Below are 18,550 nucleotides of genomic sequence, written 5' to 3' on the forward strand. Positions count from 1 at the left end.
GCCCAATACCTATTCTACAGTAATAATTTTCCATACTGACAGGCAATTGTAATTTGAAGAATTTTGCTGGTGTAGCCAGATGCATCACTATTTGAATTTATTTTTTAAACACTAAATCAACTTTCTTAAGCTCAAAAATACATTTAAGAAGCTTTTTTGTTGCTGTTTTGCCTCACAAGAGGAGGTATTGAGTATTAGGAAGGGTAGTGTTGTTATAGCTATGACAGTGGGAAAGCAGGGGAGAGAAAGGTTTGTGAACTGAGGTAATACTTTAAGGACCACACACTGTAAAGGGAAAAAATATGCAAGTCGTTCGTTCAAAAAGTAAAAAGTTTAGAACTGTATCAATCTCACATAAAAAGCAGATAGTAACTGTGCAATAAAGGTATGTTACAGTTTGGAAGGAAAGAGGAGGTCATAGATGGTTGTTTTCTAAGCAAAACAGATGGCAGAGAGAAAACTTACCACCCTGTAAGACAACTGCCACTACAGAATCTATGATTCTGGTATCTAATGGAGTTTGGAATATTATTGTACAGACTTCTTTGAAAAGAAGCATCAAGTGCCTGGAATCTCAGCTTACTTATATATAACTTGTGCTTTTTTGTAGATTCTGATTCAAGGCTTACAACACAAGCTACATCCTTCCCGTCCATAAAAGCCAAGAAGATGACATGATAGTGACTCGTTTACCAATAAACAAGACTGAGGAGAGGTGACTGTGGCTTAACCTGATCCTTCTGATGTACACTGTGTTTTTAGTGCTACGGAGACCAGGTTCATTCCTTGTACTAAAAAGCAAATTACTGACAATTCAACTACACGCAAACAGTATCTTGCTCATGTAATGAACCAGTAGCAATAAAAATAGACTCTAAGGTACCCCCCTTTTCAAAAAGGGGAAATTTGCTTCCCTTCTGTTGGAAGGAGTGGCACAAAACACAGGAGTATTTAGTTCAGCTTCAGAGGGTTAAGTGAGCCACTGCTGTCAGTACCAAAGTGAACTGGGGAACTCTCCCCTAGCTATACAATAGCAGCTATTGATATGCAATCGCTGAGAGCACCTACCCTCGCCAGAATGTGGGAAAGAATGTGGTTGATTCACCATCCTTTGAGGTACTTAAAAAGATGGGTAGACAGGTGCTCAGGGATATGGCTGGCTACTGGGCAGATATGGTTGAACTGATCTCAAAGGTGTTTTCCAACCAAATGATTCTACGATTCTAAGATTTTCCAGTTGTGCCCTACTGGATGTTGTTCTTTCAGGACAGATTATATGACATTACAATGGAGGCAAATATCTTAATTTATCTAGTTATACTTAAAATTGCAGTAAGGAAAAAAAAGTTTCATGCGTTCACAAAGAGCTTCCTAAAAACTGCAGAATTCTAAAATTGCATGAAATGTGATCAGCACAGAATATGATCATTTTCAACTGAAATGAATGCTAAAGAGCCTTTTTAAGTCCAATTACTTTATTTCAGATTACAGCAATACTAGTCAAGTTGCATTTACTAAAAAGTCACTTAGAATGAATTTTTACAATGCAATTTGAAAAACAAACATTGTTAGCATGTCCTACAAAACCTCATAAAGGCACATAGCACTTGACGTATTAGTTAATTACATTTAGCTAAAATGTAAATAGCATTAGTCAACTGAGGATTTTTTAGGTCTTCCATAATACCTTGTGCTGACAGAAGTGCCACCTTATCATCACTACACTTGTCATAGCAAATGACAGCCCCAAATCTTGAAAATCTTACAGACTGGCACTGTTGTAAGGCAACAAAGCCATAAGACAGCTGGCTTGCAAGGAAAGGCTATGCTTGTCATAGCAAATGACAGTCCCAAATCTCAAAGATCTTGCAGACTTGACACTACATTAAGTCTGGCAAAGTAAAAACTCTTAACAGTTGGTTCACAAGGAAAGGCTAACTTAGAGCAGTCTAACAGTCTTTCCAGTCACAGTCAAGAAGTCATCATCAGCCAAGGCACGAAGTGCTTCTTCAAACATTTCCTTTGTGATAGCCTTAAAGAAAAGGAGTAAATCAAGTAAAGATGAGGGAGAAAGACTTCAAAGTTCTGGTTTGTTCTTTTTGCAATATGAAATCTGGCCTGGAACCCTGAAATAGAGTTCGTTATTTCGGGTATAGCAAAGATTCAGCTCATAGTAGAGCTGGCTTTCTGAAAAAGCTAATGTCTTCCTTTCCCTCCATAATGTGATTTGAGGACAAGAACGTTGATTTGGAAAAAAAACATGCTTTTAAAGGTTAGTGAAAATGTAACAACAAAGCAGGAAACTTACGGTATCAGACTGTGCTCGGAGATCATCAAAAAGCTGTTGGTACTTCAAAGATGGTGTTTTACCCTTTGATTGGATAAGCTTCCTTAAGGCTTGAGCCATCTCCTCTTTTCGCTTACGAGCTGTTGCGCTCATTCCTTATAAAAGGAAAGAAAATACCTTTCAGAAATCAACTAGGGAGAACAAGTCTTTTACATCTAAAAGTCAGAAAAGCCCAGCAGCATCCCAGTTTTCACACTATAAAAACATAAACCTGTGGTGAGAATGGATATGTCCACAATTCCGGTCCTTGGATCAGTAGCAGATTGTTTCAGTGCTTCCCGATGGAGGCGTTTTGCTTCTTCTACATCAACTGTTTCAACCTTCTCAGAAAAGCGTACTTTGGCATGTGCTTCCGCCAGTCGGATCAGAGACTCAAGTTGTCTAGGATACGCAGAAACCATTCCTCTGCCACTACCAATCTTCCTCATGTCCACATACGCCTGAAAAAAAGAGAGTCGTGTTCAGTAAATCCCGTTATGTTCTCAGAGCCCCCCTTCATCCTCCCACCTCTTACTTCAGAATATGAGCAATCCTGGCAAGCCATTCCCTATACTGTATTTTCTGCTCATATACCTTGACAACTCTTCTGCAGTGAAGGATAACCACCACATCACATGTGCTTCTTTCCGTCATAAAGCAGTTAAACCATCCTAATGAATCAAGTTTTGAATCACTTTAAAATACATAGGACTAGTCTTACATAGTAGTACTTGTGTCTGTGATGACACATTTATTTTGCTTCAGTAGAATTTTATACTTCTTATGGGATGGAACCAAACCAGCACATCTGAAAGCCAGAGATTAGAGTGAAGAAAGACTTCAATACTGATCCCTCTTTCCTTTTAATTGTTGGTGACTTTTAGATTGTTTTGAAGGATCTTACAGAAAAGCTGTATGTAGATAGAAAGTGTACATACTAGGGGGTTTTGCCATTTTTGACAAGTCAATAAAGACTGAATATTCTTAACAGCAATTCATTTACCTCAATAAGAGCTTGGCTTGCTTCTTCACTTAACCTGGGATTTACGTAACAACGAGCATAAGCAATGTAATCCCTCAATACTGCCATATCCATGTATTCCTCCTCCATCTTTTCTTCACTTCGGTAGTACAGCGAAACCAAATGGCGAGCAAGACGTCTATCATAAGCTTCATCACGCGGATCCAACATTAAAAAGATCAAGTCAAATCTGAATGGGATAATAATCTAGTATTACTGTGTATACTTTCTTGCTACTTAAAGTAGAGGCTTTGACTTAACAAGTACTGGTAAGTTATTTGACTATTGTAATAGTTCCTACTGAAAAGATAGTTTTTCTATAGAATTCTGAAAGCACAGAGCAGCGCAGTAGATTTGCTTTCATCCCGTGGACTCAAAACTTTGAAAGTGAGATACAGTCTGCAAAATTCATATCCCATGTTCAAGGATGACAGGTTTTTTTTCTTAAAAAAAAACACCACACCACACGCCACTAACACCAAATATACAAAAGAAACTTGCTGCTAAAGAAGCTGTCCTAAACAGCAACAGCAAACAGGATGCATGCTTATATAGTTATTTTGTACATATAAAAAACTGAAGTAAATACATTTATAAATAAAAAAAGCACTTGACGTTTAATCCTGAAGAAAATTGTTTATAATTTTACACACTATATATTCAACAAAGTTAAACTATAGGCAGATATGAATAACGTATTTTTAACCAGCCAGTCATGTTCATAAGCTTAAATCCAATAAATGGTGGAAGTGAGATGCTGCTTAAGCCTAGTTTCTTTGTGAACACCCATACTAAGGTGCCATTTGCCACTTAATTAAGCAGCTACTAATGGAAATCTAAACCATATGTGTTCTCAGAATATCCAGTATACCATCGATATACTTCAAGTGTCAAGTTACCGTGGGAATTCCTTACAAGATGCAACTGCATCACATTGCTGAATTTTCTATCAACAGACACTAAATGTTGATGTAACACTTATCACCCAAAGGGTTAACGCCACCACCTTCCCAACTGAATCTAACAGAATAACATGAAGCAGGGACAGATTTTGGGATTCTATAAGGTCCACTGCAAGTTCCCTGATTATCAGTGTTTCACTTGAAGACTTTTATGGTGCTAAGAAAAATATCTTGAGTTTTTGTTGAAGTTATGTTCTGGAACAACTCTTTTGTAGGACATGATTGTAAAACAATAACAATGCAGAAGTAAATTAAGAGATTCTACAGCTCTCATCTTCTGTTCAAGGTTAACATGTAAATGCTAAAAGGCAGTTCACTGGCACACAGAAGCTGTAAAAATAGCATTGAAAATAAGTGTTTTAAGTGTTTTCCATTGTGTTATAAAGAACACAATTGTTCTGTTCTATTGTATTTAATCATTTTCACAGGAAGAAGCATAACAACTAATAAAAATGAGACATGCAAGCAGTTCAGTACCTTGACAACAGCGTATGAGGAAGCTGAATGTTTTCAATAGTAGTCTTTTTTGGATTCCACTGGGATTCTATAGGGTTAGCTGCTGCTAGGATAGATGTACGAGCGTTCAGTTGGCAAATGATTCCAGCCTGTCAAAACGAGTAGAGTTTCTGAAACCAGCTGCAATTCCATGTCACCAAAACATTTCTCCCCACAACTTCATTATCACCAACATTACTAAATTTGTTCAGTAGTAAAAAAATGCCCTGTGAAAGCCTTTTAGAGTAAAGCAAGAACAAAAGCATCGGGAAATACTACAGCCTGCTAAGAAAGCCGCATTCTTTTGTAAATGAGTTGTTAGATAATCTAGGAATGATCCGCTGACAACAAAAGAAAAACGTGATCCTTTGTTCTTCTGGTAACTTTTTGGTTTCAGCTGCCTAGCATATACCATGCTTAGTGGAAAGAACCTGGAATTAAAAAGACACTCACCTTTGCAATGGAGAGAGTCTGTTGTTCCATTACTTCATGTAGTACTGATCTTGTGCTTTCATTCATTTTATCGAACTCATCAATGCAGCAAATGCCGTTGTCACTAAGTACTAAAGCACCTGTCTGAAGCACCAGCTGCCGTGTTTCTGGATCCTTCATCACATATGCAGTAAGACCAACTGCACTTGAGCCTCTGCCAGATGTATACTGGCCTCGAGGAACCAGGTTGTACACATACTGGAGCAGCTGTGATTTACTAGTACCAGGATCACCACAGAGAAGAATGTTGATCTCGGCACGAAAATTGCCTCTTCCTGTGCGAGTGAAATCCTTTCTTGATCCCCCAAAAAGCTGAAGCAGGATACCCTATAAAAATATTCTCTTTAAAATCAAAACATTGCCTCTTATACAGCTAACAGAGCAAATCCAACTGTTGAACCGAAACATCTAACAAACGGAAACACTGCTAAAATCAACATAACTCTGACACAAACGAAAATGCTTGAAACTTTTTTTTAGAAGTCTTTAAAAGGGTTCATTCTTTAGATATCCTTAGTTCCACTTAATGACAAATATAAACTCCTAGGTCCTGCAAACTCAGCTTCTAATTAAGTTTGATTTGTTCCAAACCTATTGCAAAACTTACATAATCAGAACTTTGATAACACTGCTGACAGCAGGAAAGCCAGAACAGACTATTGTTTTCCTTAGGACTATGTTTAATCTAGCAATAAAGCACTATTGCCTCTTTCATATCGTTAGAAAAGTGCCGGTTTTATCAGCTTTTTAGTCAAGACTAATCAAGTATCATTATCTTTTCAGGAAAATTGCTCTACTGCATTCACAACTTTACTTAAATTGAAGTTCTTACTTGCCCATTAAGGTCTTTTATTTAATTGGACTTCACCAACACTTCCTCCTTTTTATTTCCTAAAGGAAGCGTATGCTTGCGGTGTTAGTAAAGAAATAAAACTAACTTGCAGTATTTTAGAACTACAGGAATTATTAGTATAAATATATTTGTAATTTATCAGTTAGCTACAATTATCAGGGAGGGATTTTTTTCCTTTTTCAAATTTACTAGATTAAAAATTCACCGTTCCTCAGTATTGTTTTTGTATTATTTTCCTCTGTAAGTGTATATATGCTAGAAAGTCAATGAAAAGGAACAACAGTGACTTTGATAGCTGGAAACAACAAGGAAGACTGTACGCTTCATGTGAAGCCTCTGCACAATTTGTTACAGCACAGAAACTTCGCAGAGGCGTGGAGTAAGCTACCTGTATTAGTTCTGTTCACATTCACTTTGAACTTTCAGAGGTCAGTGAAACCTGTTCAGTAGTTACAAGAAGGGTGACCTGCCATATTTTATTTTCCTCGAGGTCCCAAATAGACAGTACTGGTGCTCCCAGGTATGTGGGTTTCAAGCACTTCCAAGTATCAAAGATATAACTTTCGTATGTTGTTGTGAACAGCTTTTGGACAGAACCTGAGTTAATCTCCCTTGATGAAGGATCCCTAGCTTTCCTCAACTACACAAACTACTCCTAATGTGCCTTATCAGTGTGGTGAGGTGGTAATAATAAATGGAATAGATGTTATTTTATTTCCATTTCAGTGGGAAATCCTTGTATGGTTTTGAATTCAAATTCTAGCAATTTCAGGAACGCCTGTGAACTATAATAACGTATAACTCTATAAAGGAAAAACAAAAGAATATACTTAAAGGGATTGTTTGGTGTCTGACATTATCTTGAGACCCACTACTGACTGCAGGTTTTGCTGTTATAAAGTTGCAGTATCTCAGCTGAACCTTTTATTGGAATAGACTCTTTTTGGATACATCTAAGTAACTGTTTCGATATCCCCTAAGGTAGAGTCAACCAAATATCATTGTAAAACTACTGTTCTCTATGTACTATGTTATAGCTACTTATTTTTCATTGGTTGCCAGTAACTCAAACATTTCTAGAAATTACCAAGATGCATAGTGCAATTAAGTTTTCCGAGTTCTGCTGCTATCCTACCATTTCAATATCTTCCCTCCAATTAGCACCCCTTAATACCATGAAGAGAACTATGATACACTTAAAACTGACTCCATCCTGGCAAGAGTTTTAAAACTACTCAGTATACAGTTTTTTGAATTTTGAAGCCTCGAGTCATTTTTACAGCAACCAATAATTATAGATAAACTTGCACATATTTATATGTCTTACAGGAGAAAGAGAGAATTTTATTTACCTTTTTGATATCTTCATGCTCATAGATGCTTGGGGCCAATGCTAAAGAAAGTCTCTCATATATGTCTGCCTTTTTAGAAAGCTCTTTTAACATTTCCACACGTTCCTCTGTAAATATTTTTTGCTCCGTTTCCTCATCAACACCATGCAGGCGTTTTGCATCTGTCTTGCGATAGTGTATGACATCAATGTGGGTCTTATAGACTGATTTTACACTGCTCATCCTTGGATTAACTCGAATTGGGACCGCCCTGTAGATACCTAAATACAATTTTTAACCACAGCATTAGAAATGAAGAAATATGGTAATTCCAGAACCAGAAAATGGTACATTTTCCCTTGAAAAGTAAAGCTTTTCAAACCAGGCTAAATTTGTTAGTCAGTTTATTTCCCGTTTCTGTAAGTGCCAAGTTTAATAATAGCTTTCTAATGCATCTCTTAACAGCCAGCAGTTGTTTTAAAGCTAAGTGATTTGTTAAATGTAATGGTAGTATCAAGACTTACTCTAAATTAGCACTCCCCTGACAGCATGCACTATTTAAGATATTGCTTCTTCCTCACCTGCATTCTCACAATGACTGAATCAAGGTCAAAAGTGAGCCGTTGAGATTGTCTGGTCCAACCATATGCTCAAGCTGGAGTCAACTAGAACAGGTTGCCAAAGGCTGTGTCCATATAGGTTTTGAATCTCTTCAAGGATGGAGAGTCCACACAACCTCTCCAGGCAACCTGTGCTGGGGCTTGACCACCCGAATGGTAGAAGAGTTCTCTTAGGTTTAACTGGAGTTTCCCATTTTTCAACTTGTGCTCACTGCCTTGTGACTTGTCATGAGAAGAGTCTGGCTCTTATCTTCTTGACACCACCCCACTGGATCAGGTACTCTTAAACACATTGAGAATATCCCTCTGAGCCTTCTCTTCTCCACGCTGAACAGTCCCAGCTTTCTCAGCCTTTCTGTGTTGTAGAATCACTAGGTTGGAAGGGACCCACTGGATTGAGTCCAACCATTCCTAATAATCCCTAAACCATGCCCCTCAGCACCTCATCCACCTATCCCTTAAACACCTCCAGGGAAGGTGACTCAACCACCTCCCTGGGCAGCCTCTACCAGTGCCCAATGACCCCTTCCATGAAAAATATTTTCCTGATGTCCAGCCTGAACCTCCCCTGGCAGAGCTTCAGGCCATTCCCTCTTGTCCTGTCCCGTCACGTGGTAGAAGAGGCCAGCTCCCTCCTCTTCACAACGACCTTTCAGGTAGTTGTAGAGAGTAATAAGGTCTCCCCTCAGCCTCCTCTTCTCCAGGCTAAACAACCCCAGCTCTCTCAGCCGCTCCTCATAAGACTTGTTCTCCAGCCCCCTCACCAGCTTCGTTGCTCTTCTCTGGACACGCTCCAGAGTCTCAATGTCCTTCTTGTGGTGAGGGGCCCAGAACTGAACACAGTACTCAAGGTGCGGTCTCACCAGTGCCGAGTACAGAGGGAGAATAACCTCCCTGGACCTGCTGGTCACGCTGTTTCTGATACAAGCCAAGATGCCATTGGCCTTCTTGGCCACCTGGGCACACTGCTGGCTCATGTTCAGTCGGCTGTCAACAAACACCCCCAGGTCCCTCTCCTCTAGGCAGCTTTCTAGCCAGACTTCTCCTAGTCTCTAGCACTGCATAGGGTTGTTGTGCCCCAAGTGCAGGACCCGGCATTTGGCCTTGTTAAACCTCATGCCATTGGTCTCAGCTCAGCAGTCCAGCCTGTTCAGATCCCTTTGCAGGGATACAAGAGTGCATTGCACTTCCTTGCAGTGGAGAACCCAAAACTGGACACAGTACTCCAGATGAGGCCTCACCAGTGCTAAATAGAGGAGAGGGATCACCTCCCTGCTGGCAACACCCTTCCTAATGCAGCCCAGGAGGCTGTTGGCTGAACAGCAACACAATCGCTTGGTCTTACCAAGCACTGCTTCCTTCCAATTTTGTTTTGTCTGCAAGTTTCCTGCAGGTGCTCTCTGAGCCATTATCCAAGATACCCAAGTGTTTGTCCCTGATATTGACCTCTGGGGTACACCCACGGTGACTAGCTCCCAGCTGGACTTTGTGCCACTGATCAAAGTGCTTTCAGCCCAGCAGTTCTTGTCAAGTTTTAAATTCATCTCACTGTCCACTTATAGACAAACTGAAGGTGTATGGGATACATGAGGATGTTATAGGAGACAGAGATGAAAGCCTTGATAAAGTCAAGATAAACAATGTCCATTGCTACCAGCAATCTCATTGTAGAAGGTTGTTACCTACTGTAAATCCATGCTGACTATGCCTAATCACCTTCTTATCCTTCATATGGTTAAAAATGATTTCCAGGATTATTGGCTCTATCACCTTCCAAGGGGTCAAGGTGAGGTTGACTGGCCTGTAGTTACCCAGGTCTCTTCCTTGCCCTATAAGCAAGATTAGCTTTCTTCCAAGATCTTAGCCAGTCACCGTGATTTTTCAAAGATACCCGAATGGTGTTGCAAAGATAGTGACCAGATCCCTCAGCACTTGCAGGATCTTTTCATCAGGTCCCTTTATAGATGGTTAAGATCAGTGGAAAAGCAGGATGCAAATACGCAAACCAAATTTTACCTGTGACGTTAACTCTATCACCTGGCTGAACTTTATCAACGAGATCATTGTGAGCAAACAGCGCAACTGTATGAGGGGTCTGTCCAGCTGGCATATCTTCAGGAGACTCCTGCAGTTTAATCTAGCAAAAAATACAGTTTTAGTTTCTAAACAGTAAAGCTTTTCTACATTGTATGCAATAGAGTCTCCTATTAGCACAAGCTTTGGCATCGTTTTGAATCAGAAAGACTACTCAAGAACAAAATACCCCCCCACCTAGAGCAAAACTCATTACTAATAAAAAGATACAAAAAATGAGGATTCCTCTGGTTGCTTCTGGTATGGCTAAAATGCTGTTACAGACAAGGCTTATGTAGTCCAGACAGAAGTGGATGTGCTACATATACTATACAGATACACTATTTATACTATCATATATATACACAACTATATATAAAGAGGCCTGCATATGGGAACACTGAGATCTGTATATACCTCGTTTCATGCTTTTAATGCATTTTTTCCTCCACGTGTGGACTTACCCTTTCACTAAGCTGTTTTACCCATTTTCGTGTTCCAAAACACTTTTCCCTTTTCAAAACGTTCAGTCTCAAAATACATGGTTTAATGCTATTGATGTTAGGGGGGCAGGGGAGCAAAAACTAGAAACTCTTTCACTTTAGCCATAACCTAAGTGGAACATACCATCTGTTTGTCAGAGAACATGGATCGATTGTGAATTAGCGCCATACTGTGCTTTGTGTTACAGTTCTTGCATACTGATGGTTCAGAAATCCTGCCACGATCGATTTCTACTCTGGTGGTGAAAGCGCAAACCTGGCATTTAAAGAATGCTTCTTGCATCTCAGGAATTATCTGGGAGCTTCTGATGACCATACCACTGATGGTGATAAGTTGATCGATATCTACAAAATTATACAGACTCGTGTCATGACTTTATACTCTTAAAATACCCTTCAACATTTATTCTACATTATGGTTTCATGTGGGAGGTAGACAATCAATTAGATTCTAGTATTCTGTTCAAGATAAAGCAAAGAGACATAAGTGTGTAGTACAAACATCCTAATTTGCAGGAGTATTTATACAAAAAAAAAAGAATCCTGCACATTTGCAGAACTAAGAACATGAGTACCTGATGCCAGGAAAGATTTCCTTTACGTACAGATTATTCTGCATTTGAGCTGTAAAGCATTTAGTTCTGAAACAGACTTCTATAAACAACAGACATTTGTGTGGATGTACAAGTACAGTCTTTATACGGTCTTCATGTAATTCTATGTTAACATTCAATAAGTTTATAAAAAAAACTCAAGATTATTTTCTAATACAGTAAACAAAAGTTTACCTTCAGGGTTTAGATTTCTCATATTCCTAGTCTTCAGTGCATTATATGGCCTTACTTGAATTTGATGTTCTAATATTGAATCAGGATAACGATCAAAAAAGATCTCATTGGCAGCCATGTCAAATGTTGGAATAACTTCCTGTACAAAGTTGTTATAAACAGTTAAGCTTACAAGTTGAACAAAACAGAAGTTATAGAATGAAATGTTTTTGCATAAAGCATTTTATATCCCGCTGATCAGTCAGGAATGACTGAAAGTTACACCAGCTGAGTATTTTTGTATGTAACATTAAATTTGCTGATTAGGTCAGACTCATTCATTTGGGTATTGCAAAGAAAAAAAAGAAAGCACAAGACTCCAGACATTGCACTTTACCAGCTAATTTTGCACACATGAGGTACACACTGTAATATCTACAATCATCTACTATGAAACGAGATTTTATATTAAGTAAAATAAAGAAACCAGAGAGATCACACCGAATGCATAAATTACACATTGCATTTAAACAAACATATTAAAAGCCAGAGATACAAAAGGGCCACTTGAAAGCCAGAAAACAAGGCGACTACTTCACCTGTGGATAGCAGATCAGTTGCCTGTAAAGATTTTCATCAAATGATCTTAGATGGTCACAATTTACATTCAGGAATGGTTCCCCAACTATATTAATCTGCAAAGTATTTAAAAAGAAGTCTTTAGCTCAATGGCACACAAGACTGAAAAAGACAGGTTAGATTTCACCATGTTATAAATACCTCTTCAAGTCGCTGCATATAGCGTGGCTCATTAAGATCCAAGCCAATGTCTTCATCCTCCTTAGCCAGTGGATCAATGAAGCGCTGAAGAAATCTCTGAATGTTAGGGGTAACAGGGAGACAGAAGGGAAACAAGCAGAATTTAGTAATACAAGCACCTACTTTGCATCAGATTGAACTAAAATACTTGCTTAAATCAAGCTAGCTTTTCATTTAAAAAAGAAAAAAAAAAGTTGTTAGCCTACCTGGAATTTTTCTTTGCATGTGGCTACATTAACATCTGTTCCCCAAATAACAAGTTTTTGTCCAAGAGATTGCTCAGTTGTTGCTACATCCTCAGCCGGCTGCATGGAAACAAATTAAGCATACCTAAAAATGTGTTGTTGTTTAACAAGGAGTTGTCAGATACAAAACCTCAGAAATCTACCTACCCCATCTGAGTGTAAATCGACTTGTCTGCCTTTACGGGCAGACCCAAGATCTGGCCTCTGCCTAACTGGAGTTCCTCGTACACCACTTCGTGGAGTACCCTCTACCCTGGAGCTGGGTGTGCCATAAGTCAGAGGTGAACTGATATCGAAGTCCAGAGGAATAGCTATAAAAGAAATGTTTTATTATGATTATCAAGACATTTTAGAGTTAGAGCAGACTAAAAATTCAGTCTCTGCATTTGTCTTATTATTCTTCTAAGTCTGCTGTCATAAAATGACTAGCGTAAATCAGTTCCAGTGTTTTGTTAAAACAGAAACCATTAAGATGATTTAAGTCTAACGAGCAGTTTTCTTTGAACTAACACCTCTTCTGCAAGATACCAAGTTACAGTAAAGCTTTGCCATAAAACTTCCAAGTGGTACTGCATTTTAAAACTACGTTAGTGTTCAATCAGAAAAAGTCAAAATGTAGCATTTTAGATGAAACATGATTTTCAGTATTTTGGGGTCTGTAAAAACAAGTGATACAATTACCAGCTACTGCAATTAAACCCAACCCTAGTTACAAAAGCAAAAAAGGCTTCTTATGGCAATCAGTCTAATTCTTTGCACATTAATAACTTTAAAGAATAAGGGAAAATAATTAGGTGTAATCCCCGATGTATATTCTCATGGTTGTTTGAAGCTACGGAGCAGATCTGCATCTCTGACACCAGCTACAGTCCTGCAGTGTTCACTGAGCTAAACTCGAATGAGAAACTTGAGACAAAACTCATGTTTTCCAAGAGTATTTTTCAGCCAGATACATCCCGTGGGCATACCGGAGTGGCGGAACTGCGGCGGGCTGGAAAAGAGGGGATCGGGAGCACTAGGGCTCTGCGCATCAGCAGGTGGGGAGGTGGGCATGGGCTGCAGGTCACCGGTGGAAGTGGAGTCGTCTGTGCGACGCTTCTGCGAAGGAGGAGACCGAGCATCTTGTGCTGCAAGACACAAGCAGAGCTGGGGTTGGTATTTACATTGTGAAGGGGACTGAGGGACAGGCACCATGTGCCCAAGAGCTCCCCCAGGGCAGGGAGGCAGTGGAGTGAGAGAAGGCCCACCAGGCTGCCATCACCTGCCTGCTGCCTCCAGCCCCACCAAAAATGCCAGCAAGTAAACTCTCTTGAGACTCATTTTTTGAGTTTTAGAAAGCAAGCGACCTTTATCAGGTCTGGTCAACACGAGGGAGTGATCTCCATCAATCACGTGCAAGGAGACAATCGTGCAACGTTCACCAGTGCCAGGGGAGATTCAGATTAAAGATTAGGAAAAAATTCTTCACTGAAAAGATTATAAGGCACTGGAACAGGCTGCCCAGGGAGATGGTTGATTCACCAACCCTGGAAGCATTTAAAAGATGGGGAGATTAAGTGCTTGGGGATATATGATTTAATAGTGGACAGGTAGGGTTGGGCTTGATGATGTCAAACATCTTTTCCAACCTAGTGATTCTATGAAAAACTGGTTACAGAATATATTTCCCACTTATATGCATATGTATAAGTTTTCCCAGAAAACTTATGCATATTCTGTTAACTTTCCAAGGACTAATTTTAATGTTATTAGGAACTTCACAACAGGAAAATCTCTTGCCAATCCAGAGCTCTGGCTCCAGCTCTCTTCCATCTGAAATAGGGAAACACTGCAAACAGAGGTGATTACAGAAGACACATCTGTTCAGCACAGATGTAATTGAACACAAGAACACAAGATGAACACAAGATGTAATCATGTCCAAAGAATGAGCAGTGTCTGGAAAAAACAGTTCGAAAGAAAATATGCTGTGAGAGGGACGTTCTGCCTAGCTTAAAAAGAAATACAATTACTTAGGTGAAACTTTACTTAAGCTTAAATCAAAACCATACCACTTTCGATGACACCAACTACCCCTCCTCCATCCCGCCCCCCCCCCCCCCGGGCAGTACTTACGAGTTGGGGGGTTGCTGCCCCGGCTGCGCTTCCCGCCGCGGCGGCGACTCGGGGTGGAGACGGGCGACGACATAGGCACAGTGGCTCCTGCGGGGCGAGAGGAACGGGGGCTGCGGGCGCTGCGACACCGGCCGAGCCCCGAGCCCGCACCGGCGGGTTTGCTCCCTCCCCTTCCCTCACTCCCTGCCTTTCTTCCTCCCTCCCTCCCTGCCTCCTTTTCTTCCTCCCCGCCTCTCTTCCTCTCTCTCCCCCTTTTCTTTTTCCTTCCTTCCTCCCTCCCTCCCTTCCTTCCTTCCTTCCTTCCTTCCTTCCTTCCTTCCTTCCTTCCTCCCTTCCTCCCTTCCTCCCTCCCTTTTCGCTCTCCCTCCCTCCCTGGCTTTCTTCCTCTCTGCCTGTCTCTCTCCCTCCCTTTCTTACTCCCTGCTTCTCCACTCCTCTCCCTCTCTGCCCTTCTCTCTCCCTCCCTTCCTGCCTCTCTTACTCCTCTCCCTCTCTCTCTGCCTCTCCCTGCCTGATCCTCCCTGGCTCCCCCACCCTCCCTCCCTGGTTTCCCCTCTCCCCTCTCCCTCCCTGGTAGCCACACACACCGATCGCGCTGGGCAGAAGGAGCAGCGACCCCCGCACCCCATTCCTCCACTCACCTCTTCACTAACCCCTCCGGTGCAGGAAACCCGCGCGCCGAGCCAGCCGCCTGCGCGCGTTCTCGCGGGCTTTCTGGCCAATGGGGAGGCGCGATCGCCGCGGGAGCGCCCAACGGCGGCGGAGAGGGGGGAACGCGGAACGGAGGAGGAAAGGAGGAAGGAGATGAACCCTCCAAGCTCCCAAGGAAAGGGTCGTGCCCTGCCCGAGCAGTTGTAGCAGGGACACAAGTACGCCGCAGGGCACTCCTTGCGCCGTGAGGCGGAGGTTGCCTCCAGCAAGGTCACAGCGCCCCCCCCCCCCGCCAGAGTGGAACCGACCGCACCTGACCGAATTTCGCGGTAAAACTAGGCCCGGGGCGGGGAGAGGCTGGAGCAGCCCATTCTCCGTCGGGGGGGGGAGGAACGGCATGGGACGGCTCTTGTAGCGTTGTTGTATGTATGTGTTGAGCCGATCCTCCGGCGACAGACGTAGAGACCTCCTGAAAACCCTCTTCCGTGCCACCTCCCCCAAACGATCTCGTTTATCCCTTCTGCTCGGGAACATCCGGCTGGGGTGTCCCCGACTCGGAGTGCGCCGCTCCAGGTGCTACAGCGATTGTGTTCCGCGCAGCTTCCCCCCGCTGCCCGTCTGTATTGGATCGGGCCGGGGCGGGGTTTCCGCGCCGCCTCCGGGTCGGGGCGGCATGGCGGGAGCCCGGGAGTGCCTGTTGCAGCTGCACCGCTGCCTGCAGCCCCGCGATGCCGCCGGCGCCGCCCTGCACGCCTACAGCCTGCTCCGCAGCCTGGGCGAGACCTGCCTTACCAGCCCCGCGGGCGGCGCGCAGGGTGCGTCTCGGGAGCGGCGGGGCTGGAGAGCTGGGGCTGGAGAGCTGGGGCTGGAGAGCTGGGGCAGGAGGGCTGGAGAGCTGGGGCTGGGGGGCTGGAGAGCTGGGGCTGGGGGGCTGGAGAGCTGGGGCTGGGGGGCTGGAGAGCTGGGGCTGGGGGGCTGGAGAGCTGGGGCTGGGGGGCTGGAGAGCTGGGGCTGGGGGGCTGGAGAGCTGGGGCTGGGGGGCTGGAGAGCTGGGGCTGGAGGGCTGGAGCTGGAGGGCTGGGGGGCTGGAGCTGGGGAAGGGGCTGGAGAGCTGGGGCTGGGGAGGGGTGTGAGAGCTGGGTCTGGAGCTGGGGCTTCGGTAGGAGCTGGGGCTGGAGGTGGGACCGGGGCAGGAGCTGGAGTAAGGGTTCTGATTTCTCAGGGGCTCTGATTGAGTATTGGGACGGCCCTTGCCTCCCTGGTGGATTTAGAACAGCTGCTGCTCGGCTTGGGGTGGGCTCGTTAGTGTTAGGGACCCCCCCACCCCCCATCTGGTCCTGCGGGGCGGTTCTGCCCTCCTTCCTGTCCCCAGGTCTTGGCTCAGCTCGACCCTGGGGGGCTGCTGGCATGACAGCGAGGATCAATGTTGGGAGAGGGACAGTCTCTGATCTAAATAACCCTTTCCTTTGGTAAAAACACTTTGGTGTGTGTTCCTTTCCACTGGGCTGCCCCCAGGCTGGCTTTCCCTCTGCCCCTCAGTCCATGGGGAGGTCAGAAACAGCCAGGTTAGGTTGTGGATTTCCTGGTGATGGGCGTCAGTCCTTTCAGTGTCCGTCCCTGCCAGCTCTAGCAAGGAAACCAAGTGTCTGATGGTTGGGTTTGCTTCCTGCAGCACTGCACCTGTCCCTGGTGTTCTGCCAAGAGCAGGGGTTGCTCCTCTTTATCCACAGATCCCTCAGCATCGAGGAGGTAAGTTGGTAAATTTCAGTCTTTAAATACATGTTGGGGAAGTGCTGCGTGAGCAGCGTATTAAATTACACATCTTAAAACTAAATGTTTCTTTGAATGTTTCAGTTTCGAGATTGCAGGGAAGAAGCACTCAAGTTTCTTTGTGTCTTTATGGAAAAAGTTGGTGACAAAGTTCATCCTTATGCCTCTAACATTAAGGTGGGTAAACGAACGTTATTTCTATCTGTCTTCACCACATGGTTAAAATAGTTCTGGTGAGTCTCACATCATAAGAGATTCATAACTGTCCTACACACCTCCCAGTCTGCCATATCCATCTCCAGTGTTCTTGATAGGGCTGGAATGACCTGATTGACTTCAAGCATAGTTAATGCAAGTGTGGAATTGTTTTTTCAACTATAGGCTTAATATTAATAACTTTTCTTTACGGAACACAGTAGGTATTGATTTTGAAATTAAGTTATTGATAATGAAAATAATAGTTGTAACTTTTAATTTATACAGACTAAATTCATAGTTTAAGTGTAGTATTTTAAATGTTGCTGTAAGTAATGGTTAATTTTAAATACTTGTTTTTTTTTCCCTCCAAAGTTGTTACTTTTGCAATAAACACAGAAACTGGTGGAAACTGTTAAACCTGAAAATGAGTTTCCTTTGGTCTAGATTGCTGAATACTAGTGCTTTGCATAGAAGTAAGCTTGACTGCACCACTGCACTTTCTGATCTCAAAATAGTAGCTACATATTATAAGGAATGATAATAGTGAGGCAGAAAGTTTGCTGTGTGTGCCTTTCATTCCAGAAAGTGCGCTGTGTTTGCTTGGGGTGGAATTTGTTATTATGTCAGACAGTGCTGCAGTGTTGTCAGTGAAGCCACTTTCAGGACTGAATATTTTTCTTGGTTTAGTCTTTTTTTAAAAAAAAAGCAGCTTAAATTTATTAGGCACAGATGCTTTAAAGAGGTAGGTGAGTACATTGTTATCTTTGTATTTCCTTCTCTGCTTATGAATATTATAATCTCTTACAATTTTCCTTTCCTATCTAGCAAACTTGTATCAGTGTTTATACAAAAGAGAGAGCAGCAAAATGTAAAATCCCAGCTCTGGAACTTCTGATTAAGGTAAAATGTGTTTTATGAATCTTATTTCTAGAAAAGTAGAAAACCTGTTATATTACTGTAATTGTGCTGTATCATGCAGAAAATTTATAGTCTGTAGCAACAAGGGAATAGTGGTAGTGTAATATTTAGATGTTAGTATGAGTTATGTCTTAACAGCAGATTGTCTTCAGTATTGCCCCATTAGGTTGCTTAGATGTATGTCATTCCTTCATCTGCTAGAGCAAGACATGACTACTTTGGGGACTGTTGCAGGTCTTCTCTCTCCTAGTTTGTTTTGGTTCTTTAAGGAGGCATTTTACAGTTCCATTATATTCTTGCTTAAAAATATTGTGTGTTAATATATAATATTATATTACACACAGTATGTGAAAGGTTTGGAGGAGGAGAAGGGCTTTTTTTTTTTTTCCCC

General features: G+C 42.4%; 2 protein-coding genes across 4 annotated transcripts in view; one reads left to right on the plus strand and one right to left on the minus strand.

Moving 5' to 3' along the window:
* Positions 1–1,117: 1,117 nt before the first annotated feature.
* Positions 1,118–15,345, minus strand: MCM4 (minichromosome maintenance complex component 4). 2 transcript variants are annotated; one of them, XM_054059768.1, is made up of 17 exons: positions 15,276–15,345; positions 14,623–14,709; positions 13,476–13,634; positions 12,655–12,818; positions 12,469–12,567; positions 12,224–12,319; positions 12,043–12,138; positions 11,465–11,603; positions 10,801–11,021; positions 10,117–10,237; positions 7,502–7,761; positions 5,258–5,623; positions 4,787–4,914; positions 3,330–3,537; positions 2,559–2,787; positions 2,309–2,442; positions 1,118–2,032 (listed from the first exon to the last, which is right to left on the minus strand). In XM_054059768.1, exons 2-17 carry the CDS (start codon positions 14,693–14,695, stop codon positions 1,940–1,942), a joined length of 2,586 nt encoding a protein of 861 aa, XP_053915743.1. In that variant the 5' UTR covers positions 14,696–14,709; positions 15,276–15,345; the 3' UTR covers positions 1,118–1,939. The 2 variants fall into 2 exon arrangements, with proteins under 2 accessions (XP_053915743.1, XP_053915744.1); XM_054059769.1 differs by having other exon boundaries at positions 15,264–15,315.
* A 592-nt stretch (positions 15,346–15,937) lies between these two features.
* Positions 15,938–18,550, plus strand: part of PRKDC (protein kinase, DNA-activated, catalytic subunit) — an 87,413-nt gene continuing 84,800 nt past the window's right edge. For both annotated transcript variants that reach the window (XM_054057281.1, XM_054057282.1), the window contains exons 1-4: positions 15,938–16,088; positions 16,946–17,022; positions 17,128–17,220; positions 18,067–18,141. In XM_054057281.1, coding sequence (XP_053913256.1) covers positions 15,947–16,088; positions 16,946–17,022; positions 17,128–17,220; positions 18,067–18,141 — 387 coding nt within the window. In that variant the 5' untranslated portion in view covers positions 15,938–15,946. The remainder of the gene's footprint in view (positions 16,089–16,945; positions 17,023–17,127; positions 17,221–18,066; positions 18,142–18,550) is intronic.

This window comes from Cuculus canorus, chromosome 2 (assembly GCF_017976375.1).
Source record: "Cuculus canorus isolate bCucCan1 chromosome 2, bCucCan1.pri, whole genome shotgun sequence".
Classification (NCBI taxonomy): Eukaryota; Metazoa; Chordata; class Aves; order Cuculiformes; family Cuculidae; genus Cuculus; species Cuculus canorus.

Bases quoted from the DNA above. Each gene is read 5' to 3' on its own strand.
- MCM4 (XM_054059768.1), bottom strand. From the start codon at position 14,695: ATGTCGTCGCCCGTCTCCACCCCGAGTCGCCGCCGCGGCGGGAAGCGC. The intron at 12,568-12,654 runs GTAGGTAGATTT...GTTTCCATGCAG, and splicing joins TCGATTTACACTCAGATGGG to CCGGCTGAGGATGTAGCAAC. The intron at 2,443-2,558 runs GTTTATGTTTTT...TCCTTTTATAAG, and splicing joins CATATCCATTCTCACCACAG to GAATGAGCGCAACAGCTCGT.